General features: G+C 41.6%; 1 protein-coding gene across 1 annotated transcript in view; it reads left to right on the top strand.

Annotated features, from left to right (window-relative positions):
* LOC118254074 (sphingosine-1-phosphate transporter SPNS2) overlaps window positions 1–18,009 on the top strand; it is a 114,815-nt gene that overhangs the window by 81,407 nt on the left and 15,399 nt on the right. The window contains exons 4-9 of the mRNA XM_035559056.2: window positions 1,615–1,766; window positions 2,393–2,459; window positions 5,924–6,066; window positions 7,232–7,384; window positions 8,992–9,181; window positions 15,919–15,984. Coding sequence (XP_035414949.2) covers window positions 1,615–1,766; window positions 2,393–2,459; window positions 5,924–6,066; window positions 7,232–7,384; window positions 8,992–9,181; window positions 15,919–15,984 — 771 coding nt within the window. The remainder of the gene's footprint in view (window positions 1–1,614; window positions 1,767–2,392; window positions 2,460–5,923; window positions 6,067–7,231; window positions 7,385–8,991; window positions 9,182–15,918; window positions 15,985–18,009) is intronic.

The raw sequence follows: 18,009 nt of genomic DNA, 5'->3' as shown, positions 1-18,009 counted from the left end.
AGAGGAAGTGAAGAGTGCACAAAAGTATTTGTTTTATGTGGCTACAGGAATTTTCAAGAAATATTTTTCAGCTAAGGGATTGCGGTACAGAAGACAATGAAAATATGCCGGTGGTAAATTTTTGTCTGCTTTATGACTGAGGCGTGTGTCTTGATGTTTGCATGGCATTTTCCATCTTTGTGAATGAAAGACCTGTATTCTGGCTTAGGTTTTGCTGTAGGGCACGAAATCAGTCATTTTCCTGCAACTCCACTGTAATTGCTCATTATTCTTAAAGTACTTTCATGTTTAAGGACATATCACATTCCCTGCTGTTCTTCACAAATGATCTATAGAATAATAACAGTAAACTTAGGATTTGTAGAGGCTACATTTGTAGAAAAAGGTTCCCCTGCACATACAATTTTCTGCAATTGAGTGGTGTTTAATTGCTGCACCTGCAATTACTTCTGGGTGTAGCTCAGGTTGCTTAGATGTCTAAGAACTTGATTGTGCTGATGTATCAAGCATTTTGGCATCCAAGTACTGTGCATTATGCCTTCACACAACAGCACCCAGAAAATTACAAGTGTACCAAAAAAGGTTGGCTTGAAAATCAGGTCCTTGCACTTTACAAAAATGTTGGCTGAAACAGGGTAACAGGCCATGAAGAAAATTCTATTAGATGAATAATTCCTTTTCATCCACTTCATGCTGTGTCGTGCTGAATGTGAAGTCCTTCTCCTTGTTCTGTTCGGTTACCATTTACTTGGAAGGGCACATCATTCTTTGGGCAGCTTAATGCTTTTGTAACCTGCTCAGTTGCCTTGTGTGGCTCTGAATCTTTCATCTGGTGGTAATACTTGCTGAGCACGCAGATGTTCATGCGTTCAGGAGGCTCACAGTAAATCTCAAGTCTTATCTCTTCATAACTCTGTGCATCTCAGCTCAGATTGTAACCTGAGGTTTCTCAGAAGTGTTCAGCATTGGCTTAGTCTGTCTTCCTGCTGCAAGGGGGAGATTTATGCTTTTTTCAAGGAAAGCGGAGAGGTCGGTGCTTAGCACCTTTGGAAATCCTCCCTTATGCAGTATCTTCTAATCATGGAGAAAATCAAGAGTTTGGGAGATTGCGGGTTCAACTCCTGCACAGCTTTGAAGAGCCTCCAGAGTCTCACCAGTCTTAACTCGTCCCTTGGCATGCCGGGGAGGCTGTGGTTGCGCTTGGCAGGTATTACTTTCCCTGGATCCCAGAAGCAGGATTTGTTATACTCAGCCACCTCCCAAAATCTTCCTCTGTCAGTGCATTGTTGCTGGCAATTAGGTTTAACATGCTGAGAATAAATTGAGGGTCTTGCAGTCTTAGAAAATCATCTTGAGTGTGATATGGTAACCATGTATTATTGCTACTTTTCTTTCATGCCTATAAATCTTCACAAAAAAATATATGGCCCCTTTTATCCCCAACAAGAGATAAGTAAAAAGAATCTGAGGTTTTAAAAAATAAATGCATACAATGTTATCACTTTCCATTCACATGTGTTTATATTTCCCTAGTTGGGAAGCTTTCACTGTTGTCCATCCTGAATTCAAAAATATAAAGGGAGGCTTGCTAAGGTGTTTTATTTCTTTTCTCAGTATTTCTGGCTTCTTGTGCTCTCACGAGGTTTGGTTGGCATCGGTGAAGCAAGTTACTCCACTATTGCTCCAACCATCATCGGAGACCTTTTCACCAAAAACACGAGGACCCTTATGCTGTCTGTTTTCTACTTTGCAATTCCTCTTGGCAGGTAAGTAACATAATGCTTTTTTCATCTGCTTTTGGCTTTTCTTTTAAAGTTAGCTCACACAAATCTTAAGTTGCTAAAGATGATAGTTGTTCTGTCTTTGGTTGGAACGATTTGGACAGGAAAATATTGTCAGAAGTGACTAATTAGTTGCAGGAATTGAATTATTTTTTCTAGCCCTGTTACTCGTTCACTTGTGACTTTTGGGAACTAGCGGGAAGGATTTATTTATATTTTACAGAAATTGGGTGGGAATGGAAACAAAATATTTTAGCTGACTTTCTTGGAGCATTATTAAACTAAGCTATCAATTTGAATACTATTATATGTGTTCTGAATTGGTGCTTCAATTCATTTGAGGTCCATCCACTGTGGATTGAAAGGTCAGCTATGAACTTGAGATCAGTTGAGATCCAATATTCCATTGGATTTCAGCATTTTTAGCCCAACAGTGCTGGGAAGAGTTACATATTAGCTGGTATCCTCTTCATCCCCCATGTTTCTTCCTGCAGGAGAAGAGACTAGCACACACAATTGATTGTGACTGTTTTTATCTTTGCTTAAGAACAGCTGTGATTGTGGTACTCTGTTAAAACTCAGACTGATTCTCATCCTTTCATCACTTGCAGTGGCTTGGGATACATTACTGGATCAAGTGTGAAGCAAGTTGCTGGAGACTGGCACTGGGCATTGCGGGTAAGCAAGTCTCTTGGTGTGACATTCACATGCAGGTTTCCTTTTTTGAGCTAGCAATATGGACCATCCAGAAGAAAAAAGTGCTTCTTGGGATTTTTCTTTTCCAAAACCTTCAGCTCTTCAATGATAAAAATAGCTGGAAATTCAAAATGTTCCTAAAAATGTAAAAACTTTTTTTTTTGATTTTCAAAGTATATCTTTTTTTTATTTGTTTTTCCTCAGTAAAATTGCACATTGTAAACACTCTGAATTCACCTTCAATAAGCACTAGCCTGGCTTTGGGCCAGTTCGTAGGAAACTTTACTGAGTCTTACATATCAGTTTTAATAACATCTTAATAACAGCTGTATCAGTTGATCAGTGTTAGAAGAGTTCTACCACACAAATCCCCAACCTGTTATTATATGCACTGTTATATAGAGACAATAAAGGATTGGAGATTACGCCTGTGGATATTAAGTGCATAGCAAATGCATTCTCTAAGCAGATTGGAAAGGTATGTGGTTTTGGCTCATTGTACTTGTTTTTCTCCCTGCTTGGGAGCAAGAATTTTCCGATCACTTTATTATCAGTCAGCCATGGTTTCTTGATGAGTTTGGGAAGATGAGGCATTGGCCTTAAATCAACTCCACAGTCTTTCAGGCCCTTGCTGTCAAGAAACTCTGAGAATGGCTTCCTGCTTTGAGGAAAAAACACTTTGTTCCAGTTTCCGCTTGTTTTTCTGCCCTGAGACAGTCGGTTTCCTTCTACTTTAAGCTCTTGGGACCTTGATAAATGTGTTGAAAAGATAATACATTCCAATCACATACACACAAACAGATCCTGCACACAAAGATGTCTTGAAAGAGCTGGCAGGAAGCAGCCCAGCAGAACTGTTTTCTGACCTTTGGCAGTCTAGGTGGCATGTGCCCCAGTGAGTTGCATTCCCTGACTTTGGCAGTTCATGAAGACAATGAAGCTCATGAAGCCCAGGCCAACCCCATTTGTAACAGCAGGTGATGAAATACATGGGTTCTATCTCAAGCGAATGTTCCTTTCTGTGGCATGGACAATTGCTTGTCCAGCAAAGGTAAGCAAAGCCAGGGATGTCACTGTGGACAGTTCATCTGCACCTAGGAGAGTTTCCAGCTGTCAACCTGAAATGAAAATAATTAGGTTTAATAGCATAAAGCTTCAGACCAAGAGAGTGCCTGCCTCATTCAATAGCAGAAATGCTTTAAGGGTAAAATTAACTTTTGAGCAAAGGTCAGCACAAGGAAAGAGGAACTCCAAGGCCCCTTCTTCTAGTCATATTGTCTGATTTTTGGGTGGTACAGACCCAGGAGTTGGACTTGATGATCTTGGTGGGTCCCTTCCAACTCAGGATATTCTATGGTTGTACGGTTCTATGATTTAATGAAGTCTCCATAGTTATCCTGAGAAATCCAGACTGTCTGCAAGGCTGTACCCCTTATAGGATCATGATTTCCACCGTAAATGACACGTTGATGCATGATTCCCTGACTGTGTGAAATCGTGGGAATCTGTAAGACAAGTTCCACACTTCCGTGAGGATTGCTTAGGAGAGGATTGCTTAGTTTTGTTAGCCAAACAGCACATGTCGAAAGCTTCCAGACATCAGTGTAAAGGAGCCTCTGTTCTTTTGGCAATCATTGTACTTCTGCAACATGTACTAGATTTGCCAACATGATGCTTCCCTCTGTGATGCCCTGTGGCCTCCAGCTCCGGGGGAGGCCAGGAATACTCAGTGGGCTGAAGAAGGCAGAGGGGCACTTTGGCTAGTGGCAACGTTGTCTCTGGATCTAGCAGTAATGCCAGTGTTTTACTGGAACATTGCTGAGTATCAACGGATATTGTCCTGTCAGGGGAGTAAGCCTCCAGATAAAAATCAGAGACTTGAAATTGTATGGCCCTAGAAAATACCAGCATTTCCTTTTCTTGTTTGTTTTTGTTTAACAGTGCTATGTCTTGTGTTCAACTGTGATAAGAATACTGTATCAAGCTTCATTTATCCCTGGATGAGGGACATTCCTACATTTCTGACTTTCCAGTTCTAAAATATTTTTTTTCTTCCATTACTTCCCTAGAAGAGTTCTGGATTTGTCTTCTTTGCACATGTAATACTACTCTATGTGTAAAGACCATTCTCAGGTTATTATTGGAAGCATATATTTTTGGATCAGGAATTTTATTTTGAAAATGGCATGTGTAGAAGAGATGATAATTCACTGAAAATCCGTGTTTCTATTTTCCTAACATTTTCCATGCTAACACAGACACAGACACACAGACACAGACACAGATTTCTAGGTTGGAAGAGACCTCAAGATCATCGAGTCCAACCTCCGACCTAACACTAAGTACTCCACTAAACCATATCGCTAAGCTCTACATCTAAACGTCTTTTAAAGACCTCCAGGGATGGTGACTCCACCACCTCCCTGGGCAGCCCGTTCCAATGCTTAATAACCCTTTCGGTAAAGAAGTACTTCCTAACATCCAACCTAAAACTCCCCTGTCGCAACTTTCGCCCATTCCCCCTCGTCCTGTCACCAGGCACGTGGGAGAACAGACCAACCCCCACCTCTCTACAGCCTCCTTTAAGGTAACTGTAGGGAGCGATAAGGTCGCCCCTGAGCCTCCTCTTCTCCAGGCTGAACAAGCCCAGCTCTCTCAGCCGCTCCTCGTAAGACTTGTTCTCCAGACCCCTCACCAGCTTGGTCGCCCTTCTCTGGACTCGCTCGAGCACGTCCATGTCCTTCCTGTAGCGAGGGGCCCAATATGGAACAATAATGGAATTTCAGTGTCAAAACAAGAACCACGTTCATAGCTCGTAAAACACTGTGGAATGTTTGCATTTTTGTCTAGTGATTGACAGAAAGGATTGGAAACTCGGAAACCTAAGTCTTGAATGTGTCATTTTTCTGTCTTCCAGCTTGAATTTTCATTGTTTCTTAGTCTGCTGCACACTGAGGTAATCGCTGAAAGCTGCCTGAAAATGAGAAACCATGGCAGATTAGATGGAAGAACACAGAAAGGGTTGCATGTCAAGCAAAGATTTTCAAAACCAACATGCTCCCCAGATCCAGAAATCTTTCACCTGGGTTCATTGCCCTTAAAAGGCTTTTAAACTCTCCCAGAAATTAGTTGGTCTCTTAGCACAGCTAGGTGCAGGTTTCCAAAGAGTTAAACATCACCCAGAATTTTGGTAGTGTAATTACACAAATAAATGGACTGCCTTAATCAGAGTACTCTCAAAGCTTCATGCTTGCAAAGTGAGATAAGAGAGTCCCAGGAATGACAGGGAGGAAGGAAAGAAGCAGATGCCTCAGTGTGCTCACAGATTCTGGATAGCCATAAAGAGCTGGGTTGCTGAAATGAAACTAATGTAATCTGTTTGTTACTGACTAGTCAAATCAAACACTGCTGACTTCCTGTGCTATTTTCCTGTTCCTTTCTCACAGGTATCTCCACTCCTAGGAATGATAACAGGGACACTCATCTTGATATTTGTACCCGCTGCTAAAAGAGGAAATGTTGAACAACTTGGGGGACAGCTGAAGGCTCGGACCTCATGGCTAAGAGACATGAAGGCACTGATTAGAAAGTAAGAACACCCTGCTAAAGTATGCTTTGCCTCTACTGCATAATGTGAACATCAAATGGCCTGTACTTAACACTGTGAGATTGGAAAGTAACATCGTGCAAGGAGTTGCAGAAAACTTGGTGTGTGAGCCTAGGAAAGAAAATCACAGTTACATTTTCACTAGATGTTGACTGTGATGACAAAGATGAATTCCATCTTTTGCTCCAACTTCTCCAGGATTCAGATCTAAGAGTCTGCTTTGTTTGGCTCATTTGTCAGACTAATTATGGCTTTTGAAGTGTGGAAATTGCTGTGTTCCTGTATTAATTGTTGTGCAACTGTTGTTCAGATGTCCTTTTATATGTCCCTTATATCCATTTTCTTCCTTGAAAAAGCTACTCTGCTGAGTGGAGAGTTCAATTCCAAAGCAATTTAAGAGGAGAAAATACACAAAAGCTTGCACTACATGACAAGTTTAAATATATATATAACCACATGTGACTGCATGTGCATAGAATGTGGTTGGATGCTTGTATATCTGCATAAAAGATCACACACTTAAGACTTTTTAAACAGCTGCACTTGCTTCCAGAATGCTTGCCTTTGAATGTGCAAATATTTGTGTGTGTAAAATTCAGTGTTACCTTGGAATTCTGATGTGAAACCTGTGGTGTCCTTCATTCTTCTTAGAACTGCTGGCTAGGATGTCTTCCTGGTGTTGTCACACAGTACCAAAGGGCTATGAAAAGTGGTGATGTTTAATTTATTGGTATTTTTATATTACTTATTTTGGTGGTTTATCCAAGTAGCAAGCATATAGTAACCTGGAAATAACTTGGATGGGGAGGGAGAGGTGGAACTGGTAATTCAGGTAACCAGGTGACATTACGGTGATAGTGCTGTAATTCACACATCACGTCTTAGTGATTAAGTACTGATCATCTCCTGAAAGGGTCCCAAAAAAGTGGTCCCCTTGAAGCACCTCTGAAGAGTTAAGCACGTTATTATCAGTAGAATATCATATATGAAGAAATATTTCCTGCCTCTTCTTCTCCATTTCTTTGTACCTCGTGTTATCTCTGCCCCTTGGCAAAGGGAGGTAAGTAGTGGTTCCTCTCCTGGTGCCCTCGCTCTTTCAGTTTTCCCTCTAAACCTTCTCTTGGTTTTGCCTCTCGTGTCTCCACAGCCGCAGCTATGTGTTCTCCTCACTGGCCACCTCAGCTGTCTCTTTTGCCACTGGGGCGCTCGGCATGTGGATCCCTCTCTACCTTCACAGAGCACAAGTTGTGCAGAAGACTGCAGAGACTTGCAACTCGCAGCCCTGTGGCACCAAAGATAGGTGAGATTCATACACCACTGCTTTAAAGAGGGGGGAGAGAGGGTGGGGGCTTATTTACCAGAGGAAACAGGCAAGTCCCATGGAGTCAAGTCACTAGAATGTCTGTAATTTCCTGGAGATCCTTGCAACAATGATAGGAAATGCTGGGATTGTAAACTGGGTTTTATTTCTCTTCTTTTCTTCATTGCATGAAGTCAAACCAAGGCAGAAGTGATGACCTCAGCTCAGTCTTAGTTCCCAGGCTACTGTACAGAAGCAGAAAAAAGACAGCTGTCTTTGCCTTAGAAAATGGTTGGAGAACTGAGAGAGAATGAGGTTTCTTAAGACCCACACTGATTTCCATGATAGCAGTGGAATCGGCTGGCATGTCGGGGTAGCCAAGGTAGTGGCTATAATTCAGGGCTTGGACTGGTTCCCCTAACGGCTTCAGGAACTGGTCCCAAAGGCTTTTATTTCTGTGGGAGGGAGGACTTCACTGTGTTTCATTGCTCTGTATGCTATTGTGTATACTGAGTTTTGCTGAAGATTGGTGCAAAGATCTCGGAGACTTTGATTTAGATTGCTTGATGTTACATGGTGGTGTGTTTTTTCAGACCCAGTTATATAATGTAGCTTGCAGCACATACACTGTGAGAAGTAATTCATTGTTTTGTGCTTTACCATAATAGCACAGAGCATAAAATGCTAAAAAAAGGTGTATTTCTCAAGGTGAATAAAAGATATGAAAAACTGCCTTTTGCCAGCTCTTTTGCTTTTTAGCTTGTGAGGGAAGAATAACATTAGGAAAGCCTTCTTGCTCTAGCTGACACAATCTCATCACAGGTAAACTACTTAGTGGTTTGGAGTACCATCGACTAAAGCACCCAGCGGGCAGCCTTGGTCTATTCTGAAAAATGCAGTGAGCAGAAAATACAGCTCCAGTCAGACTGCCCATCTGCTGTTCACAAAGACAAGTTTTCCACTCCTTGATGACACCTATGTTTTGAGCTACCCTGGAGCTAATTTCATGTAGCTGCCAAAGACTCTGTAGCCTGAGTCCTGCACATACAATACTGAGAAACCTTGACAGCTCCTGCTCTTGAATTTAAATAAATGCATTTTGTATGTGTATTATAACAGCAAAATAATCTAATCAGCCTTCTTTGAAATGGGCTGGAAGGAGTTAGAAAATTGCTGGTGTTTGTTGTCTTGTTAGGTTTCCATTTCCTTAAGCTTCCAAGTGCCTGCTCTGTCCATGTTTTCCCTTACATGATCATTGTGCAGGTTATTACTTAGGGTTTTTTGTACATAATTAGCTATACAATGCACTTTGTAGGGAGCTAAATTCCACACAAAGAAGCAGTATGAGCCCTTTGCATCTCTGTGTGTTGATCAGTGCCTTTGTATAAGGCTGAATTTCATCTGCTGTTTTCCTTAATTTCAGGGGAAGGGTGCTGCAAACACAAACACTCAGGATGTAGCGCATTTGTTTTATTTTAAACATGCAGAGCCAATGTCCAGATTGTCATCAGTCAGTTTACCCTAATAATTTGTTCATAGGTCATCCCCATTTTTGGGAAAAAATCCAGAAAAATAACTGACTCTCTTTTTTTTTTTTTTTTTAATAGCTTGATCTTTGGAGCAATCACATGCTTCACCGGTTTCCTGGGTGTTATCACAGGAGCTGGGGCAACCAAATGGTGCCGCTTAAAAACCCAGCGAGCTGATCCTCTTGTCTGTGCTGTTGGCATGCTGGGGTCAGCCATCTTCATCTGTCTGATCTTCGTTGCTGCCAAGAGCAGCATTGTGGGAGCCTATGTAAGTATAATCCTTTGCATATGTCAGTCTTCTGTCTACTAAACACCTTAGAAGATTGAGTGCATTGTCCCCTGCAGGAAGGCTTAGATGTTTTTCCCACTCTGAATGTCCTTCATTTTTCCCCTTGGCATATTGACACTATAGATGTGCTTGGAAGGAAAATGTATTTCATTGTTTATCTCCTCTTACTGTCATCAGAATTTAGACCTGGGCATTTAGCTCTTGCATAGAAACTCACAGTTCCCTGTCTTTGGGTTGTTCTCTCTGTACCTCTACCCGTAACGCCATTGCTCTTGCCTAATGGTATGGTACAGGAAAATTGGCAGCTTCCCTTACAATAAGGGTTTTGTAGCAGCAGTGATATCGAATTGTAATTACAATATAACTTGTCTGTGGGCATGCTTTTGGCTACTTGTAAGTACCATTAATTTCCATAACTAAGTAGCTTGCTGCAAACCAACAGTAATTACCACGTAAGTTCAATTTGTTGTTGTTTTCTATATTACCATAGCACCTGAAATTCTAGTCATAACTCAGGAATACACAACACTTGATGCTGCACAAATGCAGATTTAAAAATGGTCCCTCCAGAGCATTTATAACCTAAGGATATAAAAAGACATCAGATAGATCCAGACAAATAGTGTGAAGGGAGAAGGAAAAACTCAAGATAACGTATAATAATCTGGTCTGAGGTATGACTCTTGCTTTCAGGAAAGAATGGAAATCCAGTACACTGAAGAGGTCTCAGGTTCTTTTTCAGTGTAATAGAGAGAAGCTTGATAACTTTTTGAAGGGACAGCTTGAGATGGTTTGAGTAGTGGAATAATTTCTGAAAGCCTACCCTAGTCTCCACACAGCAGTGCACACTTCAGCAATCAATGAGAATTCGTTTACAGTTAATCAAACAAACCATCCATTGCAGTTCCTCGCTTCTCTGTATTCCTAGCACTAGCGTAGCCACGGTTATTTTCTAAGTATTTGAATAGCTGCCATCACAACAGGGGAACACAAGAAGAAAGAATGGAAGTTTAAAAACATGAACACAGAACCAAGAATGCCTACTCTGGCTATTTAGAAAGTGTCAGGAGATTCTGGACCTCTGGCTCATGGCATGGCCTACAGCTGACCTTTGATTCAATGATCAGCAGAAAAATGACCACCTGGGACAACCTGTAAGAGGGTGTTACTGGTTGGCAAAACATTAGCCTTCCTTTCATTCTCAGCTGTCTCTGAAAGAAGAGATCTGTCAGATCCCGCTGCCTGCCCCTCCCCTCCACTTCTTTGTGCAGTCACACCTGTGATTTTCTCCTTTGCCAGACCTGATGACAGACATGTTCATTTGTGGTGCTTAGCCTCTTTATGCAGAAAGTCCTCCCTTTCTAAGCTGGAAATACTGTTTTCAAAAAATGTGCAATGAAAGGTGGTTATTGGTCTCATTTTCTTTTTTTTTTTTCAATTCTCAAGACAGCAGCTTTTTAGCTTCCATATTTCCATGTGACTATTCTGCATTGTGTAAATATATAAATATAGATGGTATTATTTAACCAGTCTTAGAAACAATTTATTTTATGATGCATGAGCAGTAAATCTAATAAAGAGTCAATGATGTGCAAAGGAAGCTATATCTGCATATGGAGGGGGTATAAAGAATATAAGCCTATTTGCTGATGCTCTTAGGCTGATGCATACATTTGTTGCAGGTAACACTGTTTCTCTGTAGCCCTAAATGTGCTTTCTCTGCTGCTAGAAGAGTATTGCATGTAAAGTAGATAGGAGAGTCTAGTTAAAGTACCAAATGGGGAATCCGAAATCTGAACTCTTATCAATTCTAGATGTGATGGGGGCAAGTTATTTGTTCTACCTCTGCAAAATGAGAATTCTCAACTTACAAACTTACCTTAGATCATTAATGATTGTAAATCACCTGAAGTTAAGAGATCTGTGGATAAGCCACCCACTATAAATTTATATAAAAAAAAAAAAAAAGTGACCCAACATCTGTTATTGATGCTGTTTAGTGTTACAGGTGCTAACCCCACTGAGCGAACAGATCTATTTTGGAGCTATCAATGTCAAGGTATTACCATGGTGGTGCTATATATCAGTTGAATTGACTTTTCAAGGCAAGTTTCAAACATGAACCCTTGTTTTTCCACGCCATTCAATGTTACTGCAATCTTACAGATGTCATGAGTGTTTAATTTCCTTTTATTTCACTGGGACACCTGTTCTGCAGGGCCACATGGTGTAGCAGTGCCTCTGCAGTTAAAACTACCTGTTTTAAGTCTCATTGGTCCAATATGAAGCAGGCTTTGTTCTCTGACTCCGAAGTTGGAAAACCTAGATTTGATGGACGACATGATAGATTAGGTCACCCTCCTTATCTCAAGATCCACGATAACAGCTTGTTCTGGAAAGGATAAGGTACAAGTTGTGGGTGGCTTTTCTCATCTCTGATAGCTTCCTTTACAGCTGTGTCCTGACTCTCATCCTGAAACAGGATCAGCAGCATCCTTGAGTTCTGTATGACCACAAAAAGCAAGAGTAATGTTCCAGTCAGCTCCCCAGCATGGTGGTATTTCCCCACCTTCTGTACCATGACTGCCCTTAGACTTCTGTCACTGGTCATACCATGCTAAAATCGAAGTTACTGCATTTGGATCTCTCTTTGTTTCAGAGCATTAAAATTATCACTTCCAACATTTAGATAGCTAGACTTGGAGTTTAACCTCAAACATAAAGGTCCATAAGAGACCAAGAATTGCTTGGCTTGTTTGTTTGTTTTTTGAAAAGACCTAAATATCTTTTAGTGTGGCCACCTTGCCCCTTACACGCTGTCAGCTCTCTGCTGTCTTCCTCCCCTGAACATGCATATGTTCTTCCTCGTGCACGGTCCTGTCTTGCAGGTGGTTTTGGTCCCTGAGGGCAGCTTCTATTCCTCTTCTGTAGCAGCCCCTTCTCCTTGGAGCAGATAGACAGACTTCTTTATTTATCCCATCTTTTCATATTAATCCAGTAAATTACCGGCAGCAGTAGAGTGCCTGGAAAGGTAAAATAAAACAGCGTTCTGTATCATTTAGCTGCCCAGACACTTGTATTTCTGTCTTTATACTATCTTGCTTTGCTGTATAGTGCAAACAGTTCTTACTCTGTTTTCCTTGCAGCATGTGTTCTAGTGTGTTGTATTCCAGCTCCTTAAAGCAGCAATTTGTATATCTTCCGGTCTTACTCTTTCCAAAATGTGTGCTCTTTGAAATATTGGTTTTCAAACCTGTCTCTTGAAACCCATTAGCTGGATGGCATCATTGTATCATACTGCTCAGACATTTCAACAGAGTATTTTAGACTGGTTTAAGTCTCCAGGTGATTAGAGAGAGATGTTCTGCCTCCTTCTGACATCGTTCCAAGCTCCTGTTGTACCTCAATTTCAGCATCCATTTCAATTCCTCAAAGACATTTCATGATCTTGCAGAAACAACTCCTAGGCTAAGCCTTTGCCATAGAGCTTTTACAGCATCCCAGTGTCAGCTCCAGGGAGCTTTCTGTTGACATGGTGTTGGTGACTTATCTGCTTCCGAGGCATCAATATTGCCCAACACTGAGATGGAGTTAGGCTTGCTTCAAATTGAAGAGTACATGTGGGAGTCTTAGCCACCATTTCAAAGAGAACTTCAAATAATGAAGATGCAGACAGATACACACACTTTGCAAATAGCCATAGAGGGAGTTTATAACCTACTTAGATCTTGCTGGGAGAGCTGCTGGTGTGACAGCTCTGAAGTCTACTTTACTTATCATTTTTTGGAATCAGAATTTGCTAACTCAGATCACATAAACAGAAAGACTTCAGGGGGACCGAACTTCTATCGGCTTATCAAAGATGAGCAACTGGATACCAAAAGGAGATGGTGAAATATTATCCAACACAGCTGGATTCAGGAAAGGATCTATCTCTCGAGCTGAAATCTCACTGTAAAATGAGGGTTCTAAAAGTGTGTGAGGAGTTAAAACCATGACCATTTCAGGAGCTATCGATCCTTTCTGGAGGCTGCCCTATTTGCAATAAGCATCCCTAGAGCCTCTCTCCAGCAGAAATGCTGCATATCCTCATATGCCCTTTGTGGTGGATGAACTCATTTTTACAAATCCCCATTAGCAGCTGACTCTTTTTTAATGTCAGTATCTTTTGTCCTACTTTTTGATCTTCCTCTTGTTCCTCTTTTTCTTTTACCAGTATCCACATGAGGCACGTGTTTCATGGAAAAGCATTGGGTGAAATGCACACTCAGTAATTCAGGTCTGGTGTTCTGAAGTTAGTAACATTTCAGTGATTCATAGGACTTAGGCTGAATTCCTGCAGAAGAGGGCAAGTTTTACTTGCTGTGTGTAACAGCCTCTGTGTGTGTGTGTAACTTATATAACCTTAAGGCAAGCAGTTGCCTGTTTCTAGTGTTTTATGAACAGGCAGGGCATGTCGATGCTGCATTCAGAAGCGTGATAACATCTTTCCCAAGCTCAGTTTAATCTATCCAGCTGCAGAACTCCAGCAACAGTGGCTACAAAGCTGTGATAGGGCAGATTTCAGTGCAGGTCATGAGAGCCCACCTGGGGGTCTGGTATGCCCTTGCTGCATGTCACTTAACTTCTGTTGGCACCTTAATTCTTTGGATCTGTCTGTCTTAGCTTGGCAGTTCAGCTGAGCTCAAGGCAGACCAGTGGACAGTGGGAAAGTGGAAAGAGAAGACTTCCTAGCTCAGCAGCTGGGCCGTAACTGGCTCAGACACCATCACAGAGGAAGCAGGTCCAGTCACTGAAAGAGGGGATAGGGAGGGGGAAGGTATGGGAAACAAAAATAATTTTAGAAACAAATAGAGGAAGAAGCTTTCTGTAGGTCAGTGCGTAAGTGTTGCTAAATAAAGAAGTCTATTCCTGGCAGTGACATGGTGGTCGGAGGGGTATAGGCAATCTCGAGCAGGGTGTGGGAAAGGAGACTGCTGTAGTCACGTCAGACCATAGCCACGGATCTCTGAGTTCCTCCTCCCACCCCACACTGCTCCTGTGCAAGGAACAGGGGCCGGGTTGGGGCTGTGAGTGTCAGAGCTTACCAGACAACCACAAAATGACATTCATCTGAATGTTTCCTCAGAGCAAAGTGTGTTGTGTATTTCTGGCTGCTTTTGTTTCACCAATATGTTGTACCCAACTCAACATAACAAAAGCTGAACATAAGGTTATTAAAAGGGGAATCTTCAGTTACCTGAATCCAAACCTCCATAGCTGCTAATCTCCAACTGCCAGAAGGGATTGCAGGAGGAATGTTTTCTCTCTAGATACAAAAACAACAAAAAGTTGGGGGTGAGGTGGGTTAGCTGGGCAAAAAGCAACCTTTGGGGAAGATCCAGTAACAGGTTTTGCTTGCTTCCTTACTGGAGAGGAGCAGGGGGATCATCCTTACAAGTCTGATTATTTAAGCAGTGTTTCATCTATGTGCTCTTCATAATACACAAAGGAAGATGGAAATGTGTGTCTGGAAGATTTTCTCTCCTTGTTTTTTGTTCTGTTGAACCTACTTTTCTTTGTTAAATTGTTAACCTACAGCATAAAAGCAAAGGGTCGACAACTGAAATACAGGGAAAATGCTTTCTGATGTGGGCAGTGTTCCCCTTGAAACTGTGTCACCCCTTGCTCTGTTGGGCTCAGTTTGATGAGCATTTCTTTTAATGATGAGACCAGGTTAAATTAGTTTCTTCTCTTGGTGATCACTTCCAGTTCTTCAACTGCTCTAACTGTTTGCAGAACCATTTAGTGAACTGCATCAGGGAACTGACTTGAGTTAAAAATAAGCAAAACAAGCCCCTCTTCCTCCACCTCCTCAACAAGAGATTCTTTGCCTCGTAGCAGTTTCCTGATCCGAATCCCTGCTTGGCCCCATTGTACATTTGCACAATCCCTGCTTGGCCCCATTGCACAAGAGAGAAGGCAGCTTGGGGTTGGGAGTAAGTGAGGAAGGGCTGCCAGAGGTGGAAAGGGTGTGTGGTGGCTGTTTATACCACACCACCTCAAAAAGAAGCTCTCATCCCACTACATGCATAGGGTTTTTAATGTATCTTGTTGACAGTCTCCACAGAGTCAAGAGTTGTAGCTCACTACAAGACAGCGATGTTGCAAAGCCCATACCTAAGTCCTGTGTCGAGTGCACCTAGGTATTAGCAACATAAAACTTGTTATAGTGACTAGACTTATGTCCCCCTCAAAAAGGACAGCAATATGCTAGCAGGGGAGGGCAGGGATCTTGCACGTGGTGGGTATTTGGTTTGCTACAGAGTTTAACATGAAAATGACTGTTCTGGAGAGTTGGGGCTTTCTGACTTCCGTAACTGACCTTTGGAAACAGAATGATTTCAGCGTGGAAGTCCAGGGCTGTCACTTCTGTTTGGCTTCTCATCTTCATCTGTTACCAAAGGTGTCAGCCTTATATTTATCTGTCCTGTAGATCATAAACAGTTTATACTAATGAAGCTGCAGGCCAACCTTCTCAGGGCTCAGATAAACATCTGTAGGTTTCTAGTACTCAGGATAACCACAACGTTAACCAGAAGTGGATTGTGTACAGAAGAATCCTTTGAATGGGTTTGAGACAAATAAGCGACAAAAGGAAAGTTTGTGACAGGTTATTTTTCCCTTAAATGTCAAGTGAATAAATCTTCTCCTTTTTGTGTGTTTTGTTACAACAGATTTGCATTTTTATTGGAGAAACTCTTCTGTTTTCAAACTGGGCTATCACAGCAGACATACTAATGGTGAGTGTACCTTGGAACAGCATCTTTCTCTTCTGGGGGCCAGAGCAGTTTGTCAGCTTGCAAGAACAACCTGAAGTTCATATCTTCATTTAAATGCCTAGTCCCTAGTTCAGCCTGTTCTATGTTTGTCTAAGGGACACGATTACTGGATTCAAATAGTTTCCCCAAATGTTAAGTATTTTCATAAAACCCCACATGTAAAGAACTCAGTCAGCATTTCCTAATAGCACATTAGTAAATTTTGTTATCAATAACTCAGCTTTGTTCTGTAATAGGAAATCCTTCCCTCCCTCCCTCCTCTGACCACAAAGGCAGCCATCTACCTCTCTCTTTGGCTTAACTCCAGCAAACCTAGCATTCAACACATACACAATAGAAAACCTCTGGAAGAGAAGAGAGGAAAAGAAAGTATAAAGAATTTTTGGACTATGTCCACCGTGTTCAAGAGGAAACTGTCTGGGATTTTTCACCTCGTGTCCTTCATTTTCCATTCTCTCTCCACCATAGCGCTTTTTAAGTCTTTCAAATCAGCAGGCTGATGTTAGCAACTAGATTTTTGTCTGAAATAGTCTGCATGTTTGCTAAAGAGCCTTGCATGTTTGCTGATGCTGCCATCAGAGACATACAGAGCCTTTCAAATACCTTGAAATCCCATTGTGAGGGAGGTTTCTTGTTGCTTATTGTCTGAAAAAGAAGGAAACTAGGGCACAGAACCATTGTAGGACTTGCCCGAGGTCTTTTGGCAGGTTGTTGACTAAGCTAAAAATACAATCAGTCTGGCATCAATAGAAAACTCCCTTGACTTGTATTTGTTGCTTATGCAAACATCAACAAGAAAGCAATCTGGCTCAGTGTTTCTAGATGTAAAGATACTGGGGTTGATACATTGATTCGGCAAAGAACTTCAAGCTCCTGCTTAAATTCTGTTTATGGTTTAAGTTCAAGGTTGTGTTTATACTTTAAGATGGCTCTGTAGCTGCTGTAATTGCATTGCCTGAACAGATCTTTCAATCTTTCACTCATTTGTGCAGAGAACGCTCTGTGAGGTAGGGCAGTATGGTTAATGCCACATCTCTCGGGTATGAATAAGGCACGGAAGCAAAGGTTGTCAGTATACCTCAGGACTGTTAGAAAGCTTTTAATTTCTGAGGCTTGCTCCTCCTACCAATTTAGCTTCAGCGTAGGCCGAGCAGGTGTTTACTCTGTACTTATACTGGTTTTGCAGCTTGTGCTGATTTCAAGGCTGTCGCTGCCATTCATTCAGTGGTATCTCAACATTTAGACAGATGTGCAGTCTACAGACAGCTGTGCCGAGGAAGAAATTATAGTACAGTATTTGTAGTTGCTCATTACTGCCTCCTGCCAGAGCTTTCTGTCACATCCTGTCTTTGGCAATGAGATTCACAGGAGTGCTCCCAACTCTCTGCTCAAAATTAGCTTATATAGCAGATCTTTTATATCCTCCCTAGCACTGCCTGAAAGAGGTAAAGGACAGGGTATGAAGCACATCTGCAGTCCTCCAGCAGTGGCTCTCAAAGAGCAGCTCAGGTGGCAAACGCTGCTGTCAGCAAGGCCCCGCTGGATGAAGGGAATCTGCTGGACACATTCAAGGTCCTACAGAAAATCTGTGCCAGAAAGAACTGAAACCTGACCTCTGTTGTCTCAAGCTAACCCCAAAAGGCATTCTTCTCCCAAAAAAAACACATTACATGAAATGTACTAAGGATGCCATCGTTATTCCATTTTAATTACTGAGCTTTTTTGTGTTGATTTCAATGTGACTTTGGAATCCTGTAGCTTTTTAATAGCTTTTATAGGTTTGCCATCTGTTTTGTATGAGCAGCATCATATAGTCAGTTGCATTTTGCACGGTTGCATTTGCAGTTGTATATATTGCTTTAGTGAAAAAGAGGGAAAAAAAATCCTCCTTAAGAAATGATTGGAAATAATTGGAAAAACCTTCTTAGTTCCAATTCTGAAAACACAAGAAGGAAACTAAAAGCATGTTAAAAACTGGATTTTGGT

Source organism: Cygnus atratus, chromosome 20 (genome assembly GCF_013377495.2).
Source record: "Cygnus atratus isolate AKBS03 ecotype Queensland, Australia chromosome 20, CAtr_DNAZoo_HiC_assembly, whole genome shotgun sequence".
NCBI classification, from domain to species: Eukaryota; Metazoa; Chordata; class Aves; order Anseriformes; family Anatidae; genus Cygnus; species Cygnus atratus.
Note: the sequence above shows the minus strand (reverse complement) of the source record. Positions and strands in the feature narration are given on the sequence as shown.